The sequence below is a fragment of the Siphateles boraxobius genome, unplaced genomic scaffold (assembly GCF_051911475.1).
Source record: "Siphateles boraxobius isolate OS27281-9 unplaced genomic scaffold, OSU_SipBor_1 13, whole genome shotgun sequence".
NCBI lineage: Eukaryota > Metazoa > Chordata > Actinopteri > Cypriniformes > Leuciscidae > Siphateles > Siphateles boraxobius.
Window position 1 is genome coordinate 15,771,088 of NW_027508733.1, and position 22,741 is coordinate 15,793,828.

The 22,741-nt window shown below is 34.8% G+C and overlaps 4 protein-coding genes and 1 long non-coding RNA gene across 5 annotated transcripts in view; 3 read left to right on the top strand and 2 right to left on the bottom strand.

Annotated features, from left to right (window-relative positions):
• Positions 1 to 275: 275 nt before the first annotated feature.
• Positions 276 to 9,729, bottom strand: slc26a11 (solute carrier family 26 member 11). Its single transcript, XM_077226094.1, has 16 exons — positions 9,548 to 9,729; positions 8,176 to 8,577; positions 7,908 to 8,100; positions 6,695 to 6,780; positions 6,511 to 6,590; positions 5,160 to 5,302; positions 4,907 to 5,085; positions 4,106 to 4,178; positions 3,960 to 4,010; positions 3,822 to 3,882; positions 3,203 to 3,258; positions 2,987 to 3,127; positions 2,693 to 2,820; positions 2,193 to 2,292; positions 1,967 to 2,100; positions 276 to 958 (listed from the first exon to the last, which is right to left on the bottom strand). The coding sequence occupies exons 2-16, from the start codon at positions 8,356 to 8,358 to the stop codon at positions 842 to 844; spliced, it is 1,725 nt and encodes a 574-aa protein (XP_077082209.1). The 5' UTR covers positions 8,359 to 8,577; positions 9,548 to 9,729; the 3' UTR covers positions 276 to 841.
• On the top strand, positions 2,238 to 3,088 carry LOC143735826 (uncharacterized). The gene is made up of 3 exons (XR_013203306.1): positions 2,238 to 2,352; positions 2,704 to 2,879; positions 3,001 to 3,088. It is a non-coding gene; the product is annotated as an uncharacterized LOC143735826 (long non-coding RNA).
• Positions 9,730 to 9,737: 8 nt separating the features above from the next.
• Positions 9,738 to 14,561, top strand: sgsh (N-sulfoglucosamine sulfohydrolase (sulfamidase)). The gene is made up of 7 exons (XM_077226095.1): positions 9,738 to 9,975; positions 10,347 to 10,507; positions 10,591 to 10,696; positions 11,995 to 12,326; positions 12,406 to 12,487; positions 12,572 to 12,775; positions 13,874 to 14,561. Exons 1-7 carry the CDS (start codon positions 9,885 to 9,887, stop codon positions 14,431 to 14,433), a joined length of 1,536 nt encoding a protein of 511 aa, XP_077082210.1. The 5' UTR covers positions 9,738 to 9,884; the 3' UTR covers positions 14,434 to 14,561.
• A 1,375-nt stretch (positions 14,562 to 15,936) lies between these two features.
• On the top strand, positions 15,937 to 18,198 carry npb (neuropeptide B). The gene is made up of 2 exons (XM_077226126.1): positions 15,937 to 16,271; positions 16,960 to 18,198. Exons 1-2 carry the CDS (start codon positions 16,002 to 16,004, stop codon positions 17,086 to 17,088), a joined length of 399 nt encoding a protein of 132 aa, XP_077082241.1. The 5' UTR covers positions 15,937 to 16,001; the 3' UTR covers positions 17,089 to 18,198.
• gnav1 (guanine nucleotide binding protein (G protein) alpha v1) overlaps positions 18,148 to 22,741 on the bottom strand; it is a 29,200-nt gene continuing 24,606 nt past the window's right edge. Inside the window, exons 8-9 of the mRNA XM_077226122.1 lie at positions 21,502 to 21,589; positions 18,148 to 19,268 (exon numbers count right to left, since the gene is read on the bottom strand). Coding sequence (XP_077082237.1) covers positions 19,078 to 19,268; positions 21,502 to 21,589 — 279 coding nt within the window. The 3' untranslated portion in view covers positions 18,148 to 19,077. The remainder of the gene's footprint in view (positions 19,269 to 21,501; positions 21,590 to 22,741) is intronic.

A 22,741-nucleotide genomic window follows, 5' to 3' on the forward strand; every position in this document is an offset into this window, starting at 1 on the left:
ATATACAAAATGTAAAAAATAGGTATATAAAAAATAAATATATATATTTGTTGCTTATGTATATAAATATATGTATGTATGTGTGTGTATATATATAACCTATAATTATATAATATATACACTTACACGTACATATTTTTAATACAATTAAAATAGTCTAAATATCTATCCATCTGTCTGTCATCTATCTATCTGTCATCCATTTGAATATAATAATTTGGACATTTATATATAAATTCAAACAATCCATGAACATATTTCAAGAATAGCCAGAGTAGATCATGTCAGTTTAATATCAAAAGAGACATTTGAGAGATTCTGCAGTGTTAGTGTGTTTTATCTGGGTCAGTAGAGTCCAAATGGAGATTCAGTTTCATCAAGAAATTAAATGTAAACTTAAAAACCCATTGTAAACATTCTTATTAATAAGCAGTAAGTACTATAAACTGCAGAGAAAGAGACGTTAAGAGCATATCATGAATAATGTCGTAGCCTCACTTTTTTTTTTTGGTGCTTTTTATCCATAAGCACTGAATATTTGATTATTTTTAGTGTTTAGAATAAGTGCATGTTCATAAAATTACATAGTATTATAAATGTGATTCAAAGTTTAAAACAACTACAAAAGAAAGTTGTACCACAATTTTGAGTGCAAAAACATAATTTGGTCATCATGAACATAAACATTACTTAACTTTGCTCCCAACAGTTTTCATCAAAGTCTTTCATCCTGAGTGCTGATTGGTCAAAAGTGTGTGCAAAGTTTTTTATATGACCAATCATCAGAGGTTTGAGGTATTCAGGCGCTGATACATGATCAGATCCGGTCTGTGATTGGTTGTTAGAATTGTTGATCATAGTGAATGATACCGTTCAGAAGCTGCAGTGCCTCATCGACACTGTCTGTGTGTCTGAAAACTGGAAGATCAGCCGTCAACAACACCTTTAATACTGATGGCTGAGACACAGAGAAAAAGAGAGATATCAAGAAAACGTTACATTTATAGACATAAAATACTAATGTTAAATGCATTCAAATGACACAAACAGGCTATATTCTTCATTATAATTATTCATTAAACATATATTTATCAGACTTATTTTTATTTTTCATTTAATGCATTTTTTCCAAATTCCTGATTATTTTATTTAGCTTCTAACCTATTTAGATTACTTTATCTACTTGATATAAATACATTTAAATATAAAATTACAATACAATATATTTTTGTATTTTTAAAAGAAATAGTAAAAAAATTCTCTACACAATAAAATATTAAATATTATAAATGCCTTAAATAATATATATTCTTAATTATAAAATACATTTTAATGCCTTTTTTGAAACTGTAAATAAGCTAAAATGTTTTTTAGTTTTACATTAAAAATAATTTTTATACATGCAATATGTTAAATATATTTCAAATGACTCAAATTATTTATTTCCGTAATTGTTATGAAATTCTTAATGAAATATAAAATATATTTATCATATGTATCATATTAATTTTACTTTTAATACTTAAAAAAAATCGTAAACTAAAGTTATGCAAAAAATAATCATGATTATTCGCTTTTTGTAAAAGGGTAAGAAAGAAACATTTAAATGTAATATATATAATTAATATCTATATGAATTAATCTATATTAATTGATGTAGTCAATATTGTGGATAAAGTGGATCAAAAAAGTTCATGAAAGTTGTCCTAAGACAAGAACGGGTATTGTTCAAAATTCATGTATAACTTTGATGAAAGGTTTTGATCCACTTCAAATGTTGACTACTGTATATAGTTAGATGTTAATATATAAAAACCTTTTTTCTTAATATATATATATATATATATATATATATATATATATATATATATATATATATATATATATATATATATATATATTCATTTATATATAAAGTAAAATAAGATGTTAGATGTTACTTTGTTCTGTTGATGATAAACTCTACCTTTAGTCCAGTGAAGATCAGGGATAGTCCCGTCAGCTGGAACTGTTTGAGCAGTTCATTGAGTTCATGGACTACAGTGAAGTCTATAGAGCTGACATGAGAGCAGTCGAGAACCAGACACCGTGGAGGAGACGCTGCCAGACGACACACACCATAGCATGAGCACTCAAGGACATGAGCCGAGGGAATGAAAGCGTGTGTGTGTGTGTGTGTGTGTGTGTCTCACCATGAAGAGCGTGTGTGTACACGAGTCTGCTAAGATGCTCCGTCACGGGGAAGTTCAGCCCACTGTCCAACTCTAGAACTGCCACACCGTGATCAGACACCTGAACACACACCTCAACACCTGACTCTCTGAGTGCTGCATGCGGCTCGTTTTACAAGAGGTGACATTTTCATACATCAAACTTTAGTTCATACTTATTTTGAAATAAATAATTTGTTTTTCTTTCTAGATTAATAATTTTTTTCTACTAGCAGCAACTGAAATGCATTTAATTTTTTTTACAAAATCATAAATATTTTATTGTAGTATTTAATAACAGTTAAATAATATGTATTAATATTTAAACAGTATATATATATATATATATATATTTTAAAATATATAAATAATTAACTTTATATAAATCTTGAAAATATGTATATATACATATTCATTATATAAACAAATATATGGCATATCATATACAGCTATTTCATAAAAAATAAACACTTTAAACTCACCTTCACTTTAGGTCGGGCCATGATGTACAACAGCATGAGAGCAGAAACAGCTACACCTCCCACAATGCCGTACTGCACCTCCCAGAAACTCACCAGAAACGTCACCATGAACGGCACCAGATCAAGTCCTGAGAGAAACAATGAAAGAAAGAATAAAAAATAAATAAATCCATATGCAAATTCAAATGTGATACTATATATTTAAATATATACATTTTTTATATTTTACATTCTTAAATATTATACAGTATATTACATTTGATATTTATATATAATGTGATGCTAAAGTCTCACTCTTGACTCTCCAGAGCTGGACAGGCACTCTGAAGTCCATCATGGGACTCACGGCACAGATGATGACGGCAGCGAGTGACGCTTTAGGGATGAAGAAGAACAGCGGCATGAGGAACGCCAGCGACAGCAGCACTATAACACCTGTGGACAGATACACACTTTCAGATGGTCTACATAGTATAAATGTCAACAGGATCACAAAAGTGTGAGTGTCACCTGTGACAATCCCTCCAGCTGGCGTTCTCACTCCGGTCTGGGAGTTAACAGCCGTTCTGTCAGAAAACGCCACATAAAACACTTACAAAGTGAAGAACAAACCAACAGACACTTTAAAGAATTTTAAATTTTTTCACATATTTAACATTGTTGCAGCACCTGTATTCCCAGCCTGTCAGTAGCAATCCCTGTCTCTATGAAGCCCCTCCTTCCGAAAAGCTCAATGTGCTCTGATTGGTTGGCTGTATCACTGTGTTGTGATTGGTCAAGAACATTTCGAGTGTGTTTGGGAAAAGCCACGCCCCTCACCATAATCGTGAGTTTCAACACACTACTAACTCAACTCATTCAGGCCTCGCCCCTTTATGTCGCATATGCCTTGGGCGGGAATTATGTAAACGAGGAATATTGTGACATGTACGTTCCCGGAAAAAAACTCTCAAGACTACAATTGAGGAGTTTCAGGGAGTTAAAAAAAAAAAAACAGTGCGCACTGATAGAGAATAACTCTCTTTGAAGTGACTTTGTACTTTGTAACTTTGCAGATGTTTTTCATGCTCAAACTGCAACATTACACACTAAAGAATGTGTAAAAAAAGTGTTTAGCATGCAGACAGACCTTCCAAAGCTGCCCGTGACGGGATACGCTGACACAAACGAGCCCATGATGTTTGTGAGACCTGCAGGAACATCATTGTGATGAGAAACGACCCATTTATACTCTTTTAAAACCTAATAAGGGAGCAGAAACTCTCACCGATGGCAAAGAGCTCTTGGTTGGCATCAATTCGGTAGTTATTCTGGCTGCCTGCATCAAGAAAAGAATCCAAACAGTGTCTGTGTTAATATATATATAGATGTAAGGACACTTCTAGGTGTATTTTAAGGAAAATAAGCTCTTACCGAATGCCTTTGCAATAGCGATGCTCTCTAAAACGCCCATTAAAGGAATGACAGCCAGACCGCCACCTAAATCCTGAGAAAATACACCTGATTGGTAAGTAATGATCACTATTCTACTTGATTCTACACTTAAAATCTCTAAAATGTCACATAGACTTCACTAGTATGATAAACTATTCTGTATTGTAGTGCTTTATGACAATTCAATATTTTGGGGTCCACCAGGAGGCCACAAGAGGGTGCTAGAGGGTGCTTTTAAAATATACCGGTAATATCAGAAAATATTTTATTGACAGAACTAGTTTTTAATATTAAGAAAAACATATTTTTAAATTTTATTTTAAAAGTTTATACATCTGAAATTAACAGATTAAATTAGTAGAATTTTTTTTCTTAAATATGTGACAATATAAAACTTTAAAATATTTGTAAAATAATATATGAAGAACATATATTATATTAAGAATATGTATATATATTATTTTAAGATTTATTTTACATTTAATGAATATTTAAATAATTTTAATGTTTAATATTTTATATTTTATATATACAATATAACATTTCATGTGTTAAGATAATTTATATTTTTAATTATAAATCTAAATTAAATATAATTGTATTACATTACATCTTTTCGAAACTTTTTTACTGAGAACAAGAATAATCTTTATATATCAAAATCTTAATATTGTATTTCTTAATATAATTGGGCAGTATTTTATTTTTTTAGGGTACACTTTTTTTTTTATAGGGGTCAAAAACTGAAATCTTTTTATCACAAACTACACTACATCTCACCTTTGCGATGTCACTGAAAGTAATCACCGTGCCATTGGCTATGGTCTCTGAAAGGGGTGGAGCTTTGAAAGGAGGGAGTCCTTTGGCAGTTTTCCCGGTGAGACTGAAGAAATGGTGTCCTGTGACCTCTGAGGAATACGCAACAGCTGTTGCCGCTACGACGACCAGAGCGTTCCGGACTGCCGACACAAGAAGGATGTCCCTAAATAATTGTCAGTTCATTTATAGATTCACAAAGACTTTAAGCACTCACTAGTAGCTATACTCCACACCAGCCCTCGAGCTGATCGGACAAGGGAAGGAGCCTCATCTTCAGCAGAACCCAGAGAATTCTTCATCAGTGTCATCATGATCAGGAAGAACAGACAGCACAGGCCCAGAATCACATCTCCGACTCTGAAAATAGAGATCATTTAGATAGGCAGCTTAGAACATATAATTCCTTTCATGTAGTGTGAAATATAGTTGTTTGTGAAAGTAAAATGTCTGAAAAGTGTCAAAGAAAGAATCAAATCTGAACTGCTGAAACGAGTCAACGGTCAATCCAGTCTTACTTCCTGCATTAACCTACATAGGTTTGTAACACATTTGCATGATACCAGCCTATGGTCTTCATTGACTGCCCATGAATGTCTACTTTGACCCTCAAACACTGTAGGCTAGTTGTAGCTGAGACTTGAAAGAGTTTGGTTTGTGTTGTCGACATGTCCAGAAGACGCTTTTTTCAGCGTTGCTTACCTACTTTGCTGCACTTCCCAATGATGAGGACTTGAGCTCGAATTAATGAGGTAAAACTGACACCATCTGACCAATCAGAGCAGATTAGACCAGTCCCAACAGACTGAGTCATCTGACCAATCAGAGCAGAGTACACCAATCACGACAGAGAACAGACTGGGCCATCTAACCAATCAGAGCAGAGTAGACCAATCACGACAGAGAACAGACTGGGCCAACTGACCAATCAGAGCAGAGTAGACCAATCACGACAGAGAATAGACTGGGCCATCTAACCAATGAGAGCAGAGTAGACCAATCACGACAGAGAACAGACTGGGCCATCTGACCAATCAGAGCAGAGTAGACCAATCACGACAGAGAACAGACTGGGCCATCTGACCAATCAGAGCAGAGTAGACCAATCACGACAGAGAACAGACTGGGCCATCTGACCAATGAGAGCAGAGTAGACCAATCACGACAGAGAACAGACTGGGCCATCTGACCAATCAGAGCAGAGTAGACCAATCACGACAGAGAACAGACTGGGCCATCTGACCAAACAGAGCAGAGTAGACAAATCATAACAGACTGGACCATCTGACCAATCAGAGCAATTCCTCTCTGAAAAAAAGGGTTTAGAGAGACTGAATCCTTTATTGAACCGTTTCAGAGGCTGTGAGAAATTAGGTGATGCTGCAATGTGTATTATGAGAAAATTTAAGTTTTCTGTTTTTTTTACTTGAATGCATGTAAACCTGTTGTAGGAGAACTCCAAAAAAAATTTGACTCTAACACAGCATAATAGTGGCACTTTAACACTACCGGGATAAGAAAATGGATATAGCTCATTGGTCAAACACATTCAGTATATGTGTGCTCACCTGGCCTCAGGGATCTTGTGGAAGGTGTAGTAAACCTGCAGGAAGAACTGCTGTGGAATCTCCTTCAGACCCAGAATATTCTGCAGGACAAATGGAGTGGATTGGCACAGGACACAAAAACTCTTTCAAAAAGGACATGCAAGATATATGCAACTAAATGAAAAGAGGCATCTGAGACTCTCACCTTGACCTGGCCGAAGCCGATAGTGACGGCCGCAGCACAGGTGAAGCCTTTAATTACTGGATATGAGATGAAGTCCAAGAGGAAGCCTAATGAAGAAGAAATCAACAGCAGATCAGGTGACTGACTGTAATAAAACACATTAAAAAACTTTTGAAGTTTTTTAATTATTTTTTATTAATTAATTAATTTACATTTAATTATAAAGCTATGAAACAATTATAAAAGTTGTTAAAATGTGTATTATGTTAATTATTATTTACAAATAATTAATAGACAATACTATTTAATATATGATCTCTGAAATCACAAATATTAAATTTAGTTTTTTGGGATAGAATATTAATTTAATTATTTATTAATTCATTTTTATTTAAAGCTACAACACACATAAATAATTTAAAAAACATTTCCCAAAATGTTATAATAATAATTATAGAAAAACTATAACAGGATAATATTAAAATTATATATATATATATAATTTTATTACTATATATATATATATATATATATATATATATATCACAAATATCCAACTCTTTTATATTTAACTTTTTACATTTTTATTCATTTATTTTCATTTAATTATAAAGCTACAACACAGCTGAAATGTGCTGATAAATTATAGAATAATAATAATAGTAGTAATAATAATTATTGTTTATATTATTAATAATGTATAAATATATTTATATATACAAATTACATTTAATATTATTATTACTGAAAATGCATATGTAAAGACCTCAAAATGTTAATATCATTATAATAATTACTAATACTTTTATTGTTAATTTTAGATTTTTTTATTGCTTATACAAACTATAAATAATATACAACATATATTTCTGTTGTTGAGTTTCTTCTGCGGTAAATATTTATCAGCTTCATCTATTAGTTATGTAATTCAGCCACTTCCACAACCTCAGCTACCACGTTCTTAAAAACCTGTTGCTATATTTTGGTGTGCAGCTTAAAGGCATGAACAGGAAGTTGCACAGGAAGTAATACAATCTGATAGTTCTGTGAGAGTGAAATAAACCACCAACTTCCTGTTTTCAAGATGGTACTGATTTACAGACAGCTGAGTCTGCTACTTTAGTCATGCTTAAAGTAACACGTGACTGTCTAACTTAGATTTGACCATGAATCACACCAACATAGAGCGAAAATATGGCTTAAATGTAAACATTAACCCCATTTTCCATCTTACCCAGCCTCAGTAGAGCCATTCCTGCCTGGATGACGCCGCACAACAAGGTGAGCACCACAGCGAACACAGGATCTCCACCGATATACCCCGAACACAGCAGCGACATGATGGCCGTCGGGCCCAGCGTGATGTCTTTCGACGTGCCAAATATACAGTAGACGAAACAACCCATGAACGCAGAATACAGACCGTACTGAAAAAAAAAGTAACAGCGTATCAAGAAAACCTTCCCCAAACTGAGTCCGTGAGAGAACGTGAACCTTCTCACCTGCACAGGTAAACCGGCCACCTCCGCATAGGCCAGCGCCTGAGGAACCGCTGTCAACCCCACCGTCACACCGGCGATCACGTCCATCTTCATACACGTGAGGTTATATCTGGGCAGCCAGGAGAGGATGGGGAAGCAAGAGCGCAGGGCGGCATTCCAGCGGATTCCTGTGAGAGCCTCCATCAGGTCTTCAGATCCACCACGAGTCAAGGGGAACACAAAGAACTGTCCTGCTTCATCCGGGACGTTTTATTATTCAAGGGTGTGGAGGAACAAAGGGTTAATGGGAAGGGTGGATCTCGAGTGCAAACAAGCCTGCTCTCTTGGGCCTTGTGGTGTTCAAACCCTCGAGATCCAGAAACACTCCTCTTGCTTCTCCATAAGTGATTTGTGTAAGTAAACCTGTGACCAATCGAACACCATTAGTTCGTAAAACTGCAAACCTCAAACTACAAGACAGCCTGACAGCAGCTATAAGAAGCTTGATAACAAGATTCAACACTTCTGATTGTGAAATCACTCTTTAAAGAATGTGAGGCCTATTTTTAATACAAATCATGTTTTTTTTGTTACACTTTACAATAAGGTCTCATTTGTTAACATTTTGTTACACGTGTTACCGTTTTTCATTGTGAAAGTATTTTAATATATTTAGAAATTTAATCTCTAAAAATATTCAAATTGAGCTAATTATATATAGAGAGAGATTTTGACATTCACAGAAATGAGAAATTGTTTGATTATTAAAATAATCTCAAAAAGCAAATATTCTTTAAAAAGTACTAACTCCATATTACAAGTAAAATAATACATCAATGTTTGTTGTATTAATGTTTTGCATAGCAGTAAAGAAATGCATATATACATACCCTTTAGAAAAATAGTAAAATTGCTAACTTCATGTATAACTATATTAAAAATTAATATGTCATTATATGTATTCTGCATTACGGTACAAAAAAATCCTAATGGTCAAAAATACACTTAAAGAATTATTCAAATGATTTAAAGTAATACATCATTACAGTTTGTTTTGTTTGTTTTTTGCATTACCTTGCCGAGAAACATTACAGTAACAAAATTTAAAAAACAAAAACGAAATGTTGTTACTAAAAATAGCCTAGCCTTAAAAACTGATTACTGCAGAATTTTGACACGAGTCATTTCATCATATGATATTTTAATCCAGTGTACTTTATTAAACCACAGAGTGAATCGAAGAATAAGTATCTGGAAAAAACACATACAAAATAAATAATAATAATATAATATCGTTTGAAAACTGTTTGGAAATCGTATTTACAAACCAAACTAGATGAGATCAATGATCAGACATCAGAGCCACAATGCAAATTCAAGTTTAAGATCAAACCTCAGAAATGACTTCGAGCCTCGTACTTCATCGGAGTGGAAACATTCCACGGACGTAATTTCATTATATACATCAAAAAAATAAAGATACTCGTTGAAATCAAAGCGACTTTGACGTGTATCGCGGTTTTTTTGACAGACTAAAAAACAGCACTTTGTGACATCAGCGGCGACGCGCGAAACGATTGGCTGAAGCTTTGCGTCAGCTGATCGTGGTCATGTGATGGAATCACATGAATGGCGGAAGTTTGTCTCGCTGAGTTTAAACAAAAGTTTTAAACACTTTTCCGTTTGCTTTACTAACATTACAGTAGGTGTGCGAGGCAAATGACTCTAACATGTTGTTTTTGCTCCTGTGGACTCTGTTGTATTTCCTGGTTTGTTGTGATGTAGGAGATTGCAGAAGAAGAAATGTGCTTCTCATCATTGGTGTGTAGAAAAACACAATTATGTTTATTTGTAAATCCTGATTTGACAATATTTCTATATTTTTATTTTTGATTTGTTGTTGTGTTGGATTAACGATGTGTTAATGCGTCAATAGGCGACTTTACACAGGCTGCTCTGTTCCTGCTTAAAATTCAGAGTAAAGAGCCAATGCAGCATAAAAGCCAGACTAAATTATGGAAGCTCAGACGCACCTCAGCCACTAGCATCACAATATGCAATTATATTAGCTGTGTAAATGCGTTTATGCCACCTCTGGTCAGCATTAAACAGTCTGTAAAAAGACACTTAAATGGCAGCTCAGAAGCGCCTCTGTGCCACCTTTGCAGTGTAAATTTGGCATGTTTTGGCAGCTGATGATGGTGGGTTCGAGACGGATGTCTACAACAACACTGTGGTCCAGACACCTCATCTTCGGGCTCTTTCTGAGCGCAGCGTGATCTTCAAGAACGCCTTCACCTCCGTCAGCAGCTGCTCACCAAGCCGTTCCACCATCCTGACTGGACTACCACAGGTAACCAGCATGTAAAAGTCTCTTTTTTTTAGCCCAAACTAATGGATAAACTTGCCTTGAACTTCTTTTTCCCTGATCAACAGCACCAGAACGGGATGTACGGCCTGCATCAGGGAGTTCATCACTTTAACTCATTTGATGGAGTGCGCAGTCTTCCTCTCCTCCTGAATCAAGCCAACATCCACACAGGTATGATGAAGATCCATGAAAATAAATCAGAAAAACACTTTTTTATCACAACACTGCACCTTCATGCACTTGTGTCTGTGTTTGAGCCCAGATAATAAAACTCCTGACTGAATGACAGATTCGTACGACTCTGAAACAAAATCTCGCTCATACACTTTTGCGGCTCATTTTTGTATTTTAGGCCAGATGATATATGAAAACTATCTTTCTCCATGAGTTACAAATTTGAATCAGTATAAAAATCTTTTTTTGTTAAAATTTATTTTTCTACAATGTTTTTTGTACGCTCAGTACTGCCCCTTTTTGTGCTAGTTTCTGTGTTTTGAGTCCTGATAATATTACAGTTATCTTTATAATGAATGACTGATTACAAAGATAGCATGTATGTATGATAATTTAAATTTTCTACTAAGAGATATTTTCTGTACAAAATTTAAACACAAACTTTTTGTGCTTGTTCTGTTTTGAGTCTGGCTATTAGTACAACTATCTTTCTACCAAACGACACATTAGCCTGATTTCCATTACAGATTTGCTCAAAACATTTGCAATATTTGCTAAATGTTGATAAAAAACGATTGTAAAATGACTGCGTTTACATTAACCAATGTTATGCGACTAAAATGTAATTTTTTTTCTCTCGTGATAAGTCATTCAATAATCATGGCAAATGATGTTGGTAGGTTTATGTATATCGCAGCCACAGCACTAGCCATTATTTTTAATCGAAGGAGACGTAGGAGTGTTATCCAAGAACATTGATGGTAAGGAAAGCCTGTAAATGTAAAAAAACAAAAAAATTCCAGTGCAGTTTTACAAATAATTCCTTTTTCAAATTGCCTGAAAAACCACCTCATGTGAGCGAAAAAACTTGTTCGCGATTTATGGGAGTTTTTGCAAAATTGACGTGTTTCCATTGGGCGTATTTTCAATTCGCAATTTCAGTTTGCACAATTTGAAGGGTAATGGAAACAGAGTCGAGCAACCAGATCTCACAGGAAAACGTTACTATGTTACGAAGTGGTGATTTAATATGAATTTGTATGAAAAAATGCCTATTAGAAAAAAGCATGAAGGTCATTTAAAACAAGTGAATCTTGGAAAAATTTGGAATTTTACAAATTCGTGATTGACTTCTTTGGAAAGGAATTGTGAAAAAACGGTTTGAATGAATATGTGACGATCGTAGGAAAACGTTTGCTTAATGGATGCAAAAAGCCAACACATTAAGCAAATAATCTTATGTGAATCTTGGAAAATTGTGGAATTTTTTTAAATTCATGATTTCTTTGATAAAGGAATCATCGGGAAAAAACATGTAGGTCCGGGCCCTGTATACCCGTTCGATTTCGCCTACACAGAAGAGACCAATTCCGTGCTGCAGGTAGGTCGGAATATCACCAAGATCAAGCTCCTTGTTCGGAAGTTCTTCCAGAGCCAGAAGGCGGAGAGAAGTGGGACGGAAGAGGAACGGCCGTTCTTCCTCTACGTGGCGTTCCATGATCCTCACCGCTGTGGCCATTCCCAGCCTCAGTATGGAGTGTTCTGTGAAAAGTTTGGGAATGGAGAGAGCAGAATGGGATATATTCCGGATTGGCGGCCGAAGTATTACTCTCCAGACCAGGTTAAGGTGAGCCTTACAAATAAAGAAAAATGTCAAAAATCATTAGTTGAAGTTCCCAACCATCAGTCTCGTAATATCCAACTAGGTTCCGTACTTTATTCCGGACACTCCTGCGGCAAGGGCGGATATAGCGGCCCAGTACACAACGGTGAGCCGGCTGGATCAAGGTTAATATTTTACGTCATTCACACTAATATGAAAATATTAGCTTGTGTAGATTTTCATACATTTCTGTTGTTTTTTTCCCGAAGGTATTGGTTTGGTTCTTCAAGAACTACGGGATGCGGGATTTGAAAATGACACTCTGGTGATCTACAGCTCGGATAATGGGATTCCGTTTCCCAACGGACGCACTAACCTGTACGGCTCCGGTGTGAAGGAACCCATGCTGGTCTCCTCACCTGAACACCGGCAGCGCTGGGGACAGATCAGCCAGGCCTACGTCAGTCTGCTGGGTAAGAGCCCATCACTGTTTGATTATTCTCCACACGTGTAAATAAACGAATGTACACAGAACAAAGTCCTTCGTGGTCTGAAGATGTGCTGTAACTGCTTTAACCACTAGGTGGTGCTGCACACCTAGTTTTAATACCACACTAACACACATGCACTTGTTCCTGTTTTTGAGGCCAGATAATAGAACAACTCTACTGAATGACACATTTGTATCAGCATACAGTACATCTGTACGATGATTATTTGTTTGGCAAATGATTTGAACTACACTGAAAAAAGAACCTCATACAAATAGTTTGTAGGACTCTGAAACCCTAGTCTTACTACTGCACCATTTAGGTGTTTTAAGCCAATTGTCTTTCTCTCGAATTACAAGTCTGGATGAGTGTAACACAGCTTTCACGAAAAGTTATGAAAAGCAACATTCCTTTGTTTGTTTGTTTCTGTTTTGAGTTCAGATAATAGTACAACTACCTCTCTAACGAATGACAGTGTTACCAATGTGCCGTATCATTAACGACCATTTATTTATTTACGAATAGCAAGTTTTTCGTACAGATTTTGAAAAACAATATAGTGTGTGTGTATGGCGATTTCTACTTTTATGAATCCAAGTTGTTTGTACGATATTTAAAAATGCCGTCCCTCACTATTGCGCCTTTTTGCTCTTGATTCAGTGTATTAAGTCATATTTTTCTATTTACTGACAGATTATTGCCAATTTTACAACATTTTCTATTTGTACGATTCACTATTTGTTTGTACGATATTAAAAAATGGTTTTCCCACTATTGCACCTTTTTGCACTTGATTCGGTGTTTAAAGTCAGATATTTCTATTTACTGACAGATTATTGCCAAGATAACAAGATTTTCTATTTGTACGAATCGCAGGTTGTTTGTACGATATAAAAAAAGGGCGTCCCTCACTATTGCACATTTTTGCACTTGATTCAGTGTTTAAACTCATATATTTCTATATACTGACAGATTAATGTAACATTTTCTGTTTTTTAATGCACTTGATTCTGTGTTTTACGGTCATATCTTTCTATTTACCGACTATTTGAATGACAATGTAATGACACCCCCCCCCAGATATCACTCCCACCATACTGGACTGGTTCTCTTTGCCGTATCCGTCGTACAGTCTCTCAGGTGGACGTCCGGTTGAGTTGACGGGTCGGTCTCTCCTCCCGGCCCTTAGCTCAGAACCGTCCTGGGTCACCGTCTACGCCAGCCAGAGTCTCCACGAGGTCACTATGTATTACCCGATGCGCTCCATCCACCAGGGCCCCTACCGGCTCCTGCACAATCTTCACTACCGCATGCCATTTCCTATAGACCAGGACTTCTACGTGTCCCCAACCTTCCAGGATCTGTTAAACCGGACCCGGTCGGGCCGGCCCACAGGCTGGTTCAAGACTCTAAAGGAGTATTACTACCGGGAGAGGTGGGAGCTGTTCGACATCCAGTCGGATCCGACGGAGAGGCGGAATCTGGCTGGCGATCCAGCGCACGCCGCGGTTCTGGAGAGCCTGAGGGAGCAGCTGCTGAAGTGGCAGTGGAGGACGGAGGATCCATGGGTCTGCGAGCCGGATGCGGTTCTCGAGACTAAGCTGGAACCGCAGTGCAGACCCTCGTACAACGGACTATGAGTGCCTGAAATGAAAGAAAAGACTTTCATCCTTTTATGGTTCAGAATCACTGTTTAAATGGTTTAATTTGAGAATATATTTGTAGCTTTTATATTGAAAATGTTAATAAACATTTTGAGTAAAAAAAATGTCAATATGATATATATATATATATATATATATATATATATATATATATATATATATATATATATATATTTTAAATATCATTACCATAGATTGTAAAAAGGTTATAAGACTGCCTTACTAAAATGTCTATTGCCTTACTAGTTTACTTTTAGGCAGGCACAGATGTCAATCAATTTAATTTAACTTTTAATTATTATTATGATTATATTTATTATAACTAAAAATATTATTATAATTGTAATAATAATGATCATATTTTAATAATAATAATTATTATAATTCATTATTATTATTTACATTTTGGCTTTTTGTTTAAATGTTATCTCAGATACCTAAGGGAAAAAAACTTTCAAAATTATTTTTATAATATTTTGTATTATTATTAAAAATATTATCACATATTAATAATTTGAATAATAATCATTTAAATAACAATATTGATAAGTATACTGTTGACTTTGAATGTTTACTTGATTTACACCAGGGATGTTCACCGAAGATCTGCTTTCCTGCGATGTTTAGTTCTTGTAGCAATGGTACATTGTTACTGTTATATATGTATACTTTTGGGCTTATTGTTTATATGTCACCTTAGATGCCAAATGAACATTTCAAAATTATTTTTGAATATAATTTTTAATAAATTAAAATTTTAAGCTTGTTGTAGCTGTTTGAGATACAATATTGAAAGGGCTCTCTCCATTTAATTATTTATAAATCTGACAACACTGTTAAACAGTTTATCCAAAAGTGTAATTACAGAGAAATCAATAAGTCAATATTAAAATAATTCATTAGACTTTTTAAGATGACGTAGTTACACTGTTCTTACTCAAATAAGTACTAAGTAATATTAACTACATGTACTTACTGTAGAGTTATGGTTAGGGTTGGTTACTTGTAATTATGCATAATTTACTGTTATTACCATAGTAAGTACATGTAGTAAAGTGTAACTGTCACCTCAAAATAAAGTGTTACCCAGAATTCATTTAATCAATTATTCATTACTGTATTTATTGTATTATATTCCATTAAAATCTCTTCTATTTTATATCAAGTAAACCTTTTTGGATACCGTTATTCTTTGGTTAATGCTTGTGTGCGTCTTTACGCATGGGATTTTTGTCTTTTTTAATTTGTGCTGTGACGCCAGAAAGACGTTTATTGATCAATATAGACACGCTCAGTGACAGAGAAACAATATAATCCCGTCATACATCACTTCTACCTGACGTTAAAGGCTCCCCAGCCGTCTCCAAACGTTCAAAGACGCGCAAATCAATCCTATTGGCCGAAAATATGAATCATCTAGTGGGGAATGACGAACGAGATCACGACTCCGAGGGGTATATATAAACTCCAGATGTGGAGAACATCAATCCAAAAGCTACGAGGCATCATAGATCAAAACACAAGTTTGGGTCAACTGCGCAACAATGGAGAAGTCCGTCAGATCTGTGTTGGTGTTCGTGGCTGTTTCCATCCTCATCTCCAGCCATCCTACAGACGCCTGGTACAAGCAGTCCACCGGGCCGAGCTACTATTCCGTTGGGAGAGCCTCGGGTTTGCTGTCCGGGATCCGGAGGTCGCCGTATGTGCGCAGATCTGAGAGTGAATCCGCGCTGGACAGCGGCGAGACACCCGGGGTCTCCAACAACGCGATACCCGACCTCAGCAGCAGACAAACGCCAGTCCTCAAAAACATGGTAAACTATTTGATGAAAAACACGTTTTATTATATTATATATAGTCTATTACATAGTAAAATAAAACAATATCCTATTACATATACACAAATATTTATAAAATAATGTTTTAACATTTGTTAAAATGTTATTTAGTGATATATATATATATATATATATATATATATATATTAAACCGTTATTTTATAAAACAATTTATACTTTAAATAAGCCTAATAAATTAATAAAATGTAGTTAATTTGCATTCAATTATGTATGTATGTATATTTATATATGAACTTACATTAAACTCTTTCATGATTTTCTCGAATATATTTGCAAAACTAATTGCTAAAGTGATAAATTAAAAAGCATAACCAATCATTAGTTCATGTGCATATATTCAGAACATTTGAATGTACATTAGATATTATTAATGTAACGTTTATTTGTATGATGAAAAGATTGTTAAAACGTTAAAAAAAATGTGATTTGTTACTTACTGTACATTCTTTGAAATCAATTGAGGATATATATATATATATATATACTTTTTATGAGTCAGATTTAATGCAGACAGAATCATATTTGATATCTGATTTGTCCGTTTTCTTTATTTTAAAAAGCATGTATTTAAGAAGAGCGTTCATTCAGACAGAATCGCAAGCAACTTTCATTAAGGTTTGCTGTGCCGTTCTGTTCCCCTCAGGCCATCTGCGTAAAGGACATTTCTCCAAACCTACAGAGCTGTGAGCTGGTTCAGGACGGTTCGAGCACGTTTCGGTGCAAAGCAGATGTGTTTCTCTCGCTCGATTCGCTGGACTGCTTCACCTCCTGAGCGGAACCCATCTCTCTCTCTCTCTCTTTCTCTCTCTCTCTCTCCTTCCCCGACCCAAAGTCTCTTCATTTCAGGAGTATATTTACAGCCAAGGCAGTGAAGCGCGCTGTTGACTTGAATGTTTACTTGATTTACACCAGGGATGTTCGGCGCTGCTCCCGAAGATCTGCTTTCCTGTGATGTTTAGTTCTTGTAGCAATGGTACATTTCTTAAACTATGGCTTATATTATGTTATTTTCTGTGAACGTGCGGGACTTCCGATTGCCTAGCCGCTATAGTTCAAAAATGAGGTGAACGACAAAACTATGTTCGCTACAAAACTGTGCATTTATAAGAACGACAATATGTTAAAATAATAGAAAAGAAATACCAGTTTGAATTTTAAGCAGCATAATCTGTTTTGTAAAGCTAAAATAACTGGAAGCAGATGACACCGGAGGTCTCGCAACATTCGTTAAAAATAAGGTGGATGTTTAGCGACACAATTTATATAAAAATTGTTTAAATGAAATCATGCATCAAGACATTAAAATGTACCATAAAAATAGATGTTGCACTGTCATTTTTGTTGTTGTTGCTGTAATCAGTTATAACAACTTAAAATTTTAGATAACTTTAAGTATGTTTGTGCTTGACTTAAAATATGAAGTTCAGTTAAGTTGGATATTTAAGTTGAAACAACACATCATTGATATTTAAGTTGAAACAACACATTTCTTATTCTAATGATGAATTTTAAGTCGTGATAATCACAGAAATATTTTTTTACAGTGTGGTTTAGTATATAGCGAATGCGCAGTCACTTTCAGTGTGAACACTTAGTTTCAGTTGTATTTTTGCAGGAAAATAGATCTCGGAGAGCAGTTTTGAGCACCCCTGGTTCACACAATGTGAAGTTCGCTGGTTAAAATTTATAAATGAATAAAAATACATAATCCACAGACAAAACAAAGAGGTGTTTTCTGTTCGATCTGTCCTCCCTCGCTCCCACCAGTCTCCTGTACCAACTTCCAGATGTATTAAAATGTTCATAAAAATAATTCACTGTTAAGAGCAAAAACCTTCAAAGATGTTTTCTTTATTTTATTAAACTTGAAAGATATACTGTTCATTGTGTGTATGTTTGTGTTGAGAAACATACTTGTTTCACGCCATTCATTGTATGTGGGAAATCAGCACGAAACAATATCAAATACATTTATGTTAGTTTTTAATTACGTTTCTATTCACAGTGGCTTTTTTGCACTTACAAAAGTGACTCAAATGCTTTTGAAAAGCAAAATATGGCATTTAAATAGCAAAAATACATCAATGAATAATTGGGAAAAAATTGGTAAAGTAACATGATTTGAAATGTATTTACAATACAAAAGCTACAAATATGATTATGCTTCATATAGATGTGTGGCTCACGTTGGTGTATCAAAACCATTTCAGATTGAATAAATCCTCTGACAACTATAAAAGTGCTGCAATGCCTTGAATCACAAATGAGTCAAAAGCAAAATATGATTCATAATGCAAAAAAAACAAAAAAACCTTTATGGACTGAGAGAGTGTTCGATCCCTGAACGGACCATGTTGAACAAAGATTTACAGAAGGAGAAAAGGTTATTTCAGAAGTGATGATTAACCATGGTAACACACTCAGGAATCGGGGGATGTCAGGTGGAAAATTATGGGATGCATGGACAAGCAAGTCGACTTCCTCAGGAGAGTACAATTTACTCTTTAAAGCCATATTATACACTTCCACAGCGTAATATGTGATTCAGATTGGTTTATTATTGCATTTTGAGGACAGTTATTAAATACTTAGTCATTTTGTTAGTTGGCGTTTAAGAAAGGGGAGCATAAACTGGCATATATTTCGGTTATTGCTTCATGAAAAGTGTGCAGTCGCTCCATTCTGATTAATATCAGAGCATCATATATAATAAATACCATCAGCGTCTTTATTGAGTTTTTAAAGGGGAATGGTTGTGCACTCAGAGCAGAGACACGGCCTCCAGGTTCTCCTTGATGATGGTGTCCATGACGACTTGGAAGACGACCTGCACGTTGGAGGTGTCGGTGGCTGTGGTGAAGTGGTGGTAGATCAATTTGCTGGGTGTGGCGTTGAGAGACACGAACATGGCGGCGATGAACCGGGCGCCAGCGTCCACATCACAGTCAGCACCTGTCAACAAAAAGAGGTTTTTGAAAGACCATCAAGACTATTATTTATGTAATATGTAATATTTACAGTAAAAATAGTAATGTTGTGAAAAATTACTCAAAAAAAAAAAAAGGTTTTAAAATGTAATTTATTCCAGTGAATCAAAGTTGAATATACAGCATCATTACTTCAGTGTCACATGATCCTTCAGAAATCGTCATAATTTGCTGCTCAAGAAACATTTCTTATTATTATCAATGTTTAAAACAGTTGTGCTGCTTAATTTTTTTTTGGAAACAGTTATGCATTTGTTTCAAGAATCTTTCTAATGGGCAGAAGTTCAAAAGAACAACATACATTCAAAATATTTTGTATTACTGTAAAGTTTTGATCAATTTAATGCGTCCTTGCTGAAGTTTTCTTTTGCAAAGGTGAAACAGTATTTTCTCTGCTAAAATTTATAGTTTAAATATTCCTTAGAGTCTATCTGATGAGATCTGCTCCAAACGGTAGGACTGAAGAACAGGAGATCAATCTCTAACCATTCAAAGTTAAATTGACCAGTGAATTAACTGGTGAAATGTAGTTGTAAAAAGGTTTTATTGTAACCTTCTCTGGGATTAACATATACAAGTGTCGGTGCAGGGGTTGGAGAGTGAAGACAATGTTATGCGAGAAATTTCCAGCCTCATCCATCTTGACCTTTTCTCCCTGAGGTAAAAACTACGGGATCCATTCCAGCTGATTAGACCACAAACTCACAAAGACATGGTGGATTCAGTCTTAATGGAAGGACAGGGATAGAGGATCTCAGAGTCTGAAAGAAAGAAAGAAAGAAAGAAAGAAAGAAAGAAAGAAAGAAAGAAAGAAAGAAAGAAAGAAAGAAAGAAAGAAAGAAAGAAAGAAAGAAAGAAAGAAAGAAAGAAAGAAAGAAAGAAAGAAAGAAAGAAAGAAAGAAAGAAAGAAAGAAAGAAAGAAAGAAAGAAAGAAAGAAAGAAAGGACAGACAGAAAGACAGAAAGAAAGAAAGAAAGGACAGACAGAAAGACAAAAAGACAAAGAAAGAAAAGAAAGAAAGAAAGAAAGATAGATAGACAGACGACAAAAAGAAAGACAACAAAAAGAAATAAAAACAGACAGACAGAAATACAGAAGAAAAAAGACAGAGACAGAAAAAAGAGATAGACAGACGGAAAGACAGAAAAAAGACAGACAGACAGACAGAAGAAAAAAAAGAAAGAGGCAGACAAAAAAGTAAGAAAGACAGATAGAAAGACTAAAATAATACAAACAACTAAATTAAAGAAACAGCATATAAATGAAAGAACAAACAAAAAAGAGAAAAAGTTATTTTTCATTTTTGTTTGTTCTTTCGTTCATTCTCTCTGTTCTATCATGTGAACAAACAAAATTAAAAAAAGAATGAATAAAACAAATAAACTTGAAAAAAGACAATTAACAAAAGAGTGTAAATGAAAAAAAGAGGAACAAAAAAGATCTAAACAAAAAGAACAAATGACACAAAAAACAAACAAACAACAAAAGAAAGATAATGAAAAATAATTAAATGAATAAAAGAACAAACAAATTAAAGAAAGCAAAAGAGCGAACAAATAAATTTGATAACTAGACAGACAACTGAAAAATAGACAAATGAAAAAGAAAGAAAGAACAAAGAAACAAGAGAATGTACAAACAGACGAACAAGCAAAAGAACGAAAAATGAACAATGAAACAACTGAACGGACAAACAGGAACAAACAAATCAAATTGAGAATGAACAAACAAATAATGAAATAATAAGAAAAAAGAAAACTAAAAAACAAAAGAGAATGAAACAAATGACAGAACAAATGAACGAAAGAACAAGAAAAGAGCTTAAAAAAGAACAAATAAACAAAAAGAGAACAAATGATAGAAAGAATAAACAAAAAGAGGAACAAAAATAAGAACAAACAAATGTTAAAAAACGAAAGGATGAATGTTCAAAACAATGAGAACAAACAAATAAAAGGAAGAAAAAACAAACACAAACGAAAGAACAAAAGAGAAACAACAAGCAAACAAAAGAAAGAACTACTAAATGAACAAAACAAACAACTAAATCAAAGAAAGACAACAAACCAAAGAAAGAAAGAATATGTTGGGGAGCAGTTGAAGACACAAACGCTCTCAGCTTTAATAAAGGAAACGAGTGAACAGACGCTGCAGTTAAGAGTCTGCAGAGAGAGCGAGTGTGATTCATGAGTAATCACCTCTGAACTGAGGAAGGTAATGCCGTAGATGACGTCCCGAGTGCAGAATCTTCTCTTGGAAAAGATCGATCTTGTTCATGAATAACATCTGCAAAACAAGAGGAAACACTTACACGGCACTCCAACACCCATCAACCGGCCGCTCTGTCAAATCAATCATTTAGGACAAGCTTACACACAAAGTCCAGGAGAAGAAAGTTGTGTGCGCGCGGTTACAAAATAAAATGATTATTCCGTCAGTGCGTCAGAAAGGCTCACTATAATGGCTTAATTAACAACTCGGTCCAGTAATGATTTTGCCCAGCGTTTCAAAACAACAAGAGTATGACTAACGTGGGTCTAGAACGCATCTTAACAAGGGCAGTTAGCGCACCTCATTACTCGGAAAGAGGTTTACGGAGGGCGTACGATAAAGAGACAGACAACAAGCGGACCATTGTCACCCATGGGACGACCTAAAATACGCCTGCTAGTTTAATTGCCAAACGACATTGGCAATTATAACAAAGTCTGGGCTAACTGACGACGTGGGCTCTAATTACGAGGAAAGATGCGAGGTTACCAAAGCAGGCTACAGTAATCGGCCAATGAAACGACAGAGAGTTTCGTCTGAGCGAAACCACAGACGCTTTCATCAGGTGATCGTCGTACAACAGAGTCTTTGATGAGATGGACATTCAAAATTTGAGGAGAACTCATTGATATCTGGATAACCTGTGATGTAACTTTTTATTTGATGAGAAAAAAATGAATTATTGATTTTAATTGATTAGATTGTGAAAACTGGCCTGTATAAGAGACAATGCAGGGGAGGAACTAAAAATTAGAGGGCTTGATGAAATGGAAAGTAGTTTCAGAGGTGGAGCAAGTTATTATCAAAAATTATTATAAACTATCAAAAACAACCAGTTTTTTAATAAAAAGACCAGAAGTGTGCATTAGGGAAGTAAATCGATTGAGATTTGATTTAACATTAAGTTAAAATCTGTGACGTAAAAACTTTAACTGGCGTTAAATTGCTTAAATCATTGCAGACTTTAGTAGCGGCACTAAAGGCTCGTCAAATCACTGAATGAAAGAAACATCTGTAAACACTTGAAAATGTTGAAATAATTATCGAAAATATATACACACATACACACACACTGAAAAAAATTATTTAAAAAAAATTATAATTTTGATTTGTGTGTGTTTGTGTGGTAAATGTACAATTTATTCAAAAATATTAAACTAAATTAAT

Excerpts from the sequence above, each read along its gene's own strand:
- slc26a11 (XM_077226094.1), bottom strand. The coding sequence starts at position 8,358 with ATGGAGGCTCTCACAGGAATCCGCTGGAATGCCGCCCTGCGCTCTTGC. Across the intron at positions 3,883-3,959 it reads CCAAGAGCTCTTTGCCATCG|GTCTCACAAACATCATGGGC; the intron begins GTGAGAGTTTCT and ends ATGTTCCTGCAG. Across the intron at positions 3,259-3,821 it reads GTCACGGGCAGCTTTGGAAG|AACGGCTGTTAACTCCCAGA; the intron begins GTCTGTCTGCAT and ends GTTTTCTGACAG.
- sgsh (XM_077226095.1), top strand. The coding sequence starts at position 9,885 with ATGTTGTTTTTGCTCCTGTGGACTCTGTTGTATTTCCTGGTTTGTTGT. Across the intron at positions 12,488-12,571 it reads GGTGAGCCGGCTGGATCAAG|GTATTGGTTTGGTTCTTCAA; the intron begins GTTAATATTTTA and ends TTTTTCCCGAAG. Across the intron at positions 12,776-13,873 it reads GGCCTACGTCAGTCTGCTGG|ATATCACTCCCACCATACTG; the intron begins GTAAGAGCCCAT and ends ACCCCCCCCCAG.
- npb (XM_077226126.1), top strand. The coding sequence starts at position 16,002 with ATGGAGAAGTCCGTCAGATCTGTGTTGGTGTTCGTGGCTGTTTCCATC. Across the intron at positions 16,272-16,959 it reads CGCCAGTCCTCAAAAACATG|GCCATCTGCGTAAAGGACAT; the intron begins GTAAACTATTTG and ends TGTTCCCCTCAG.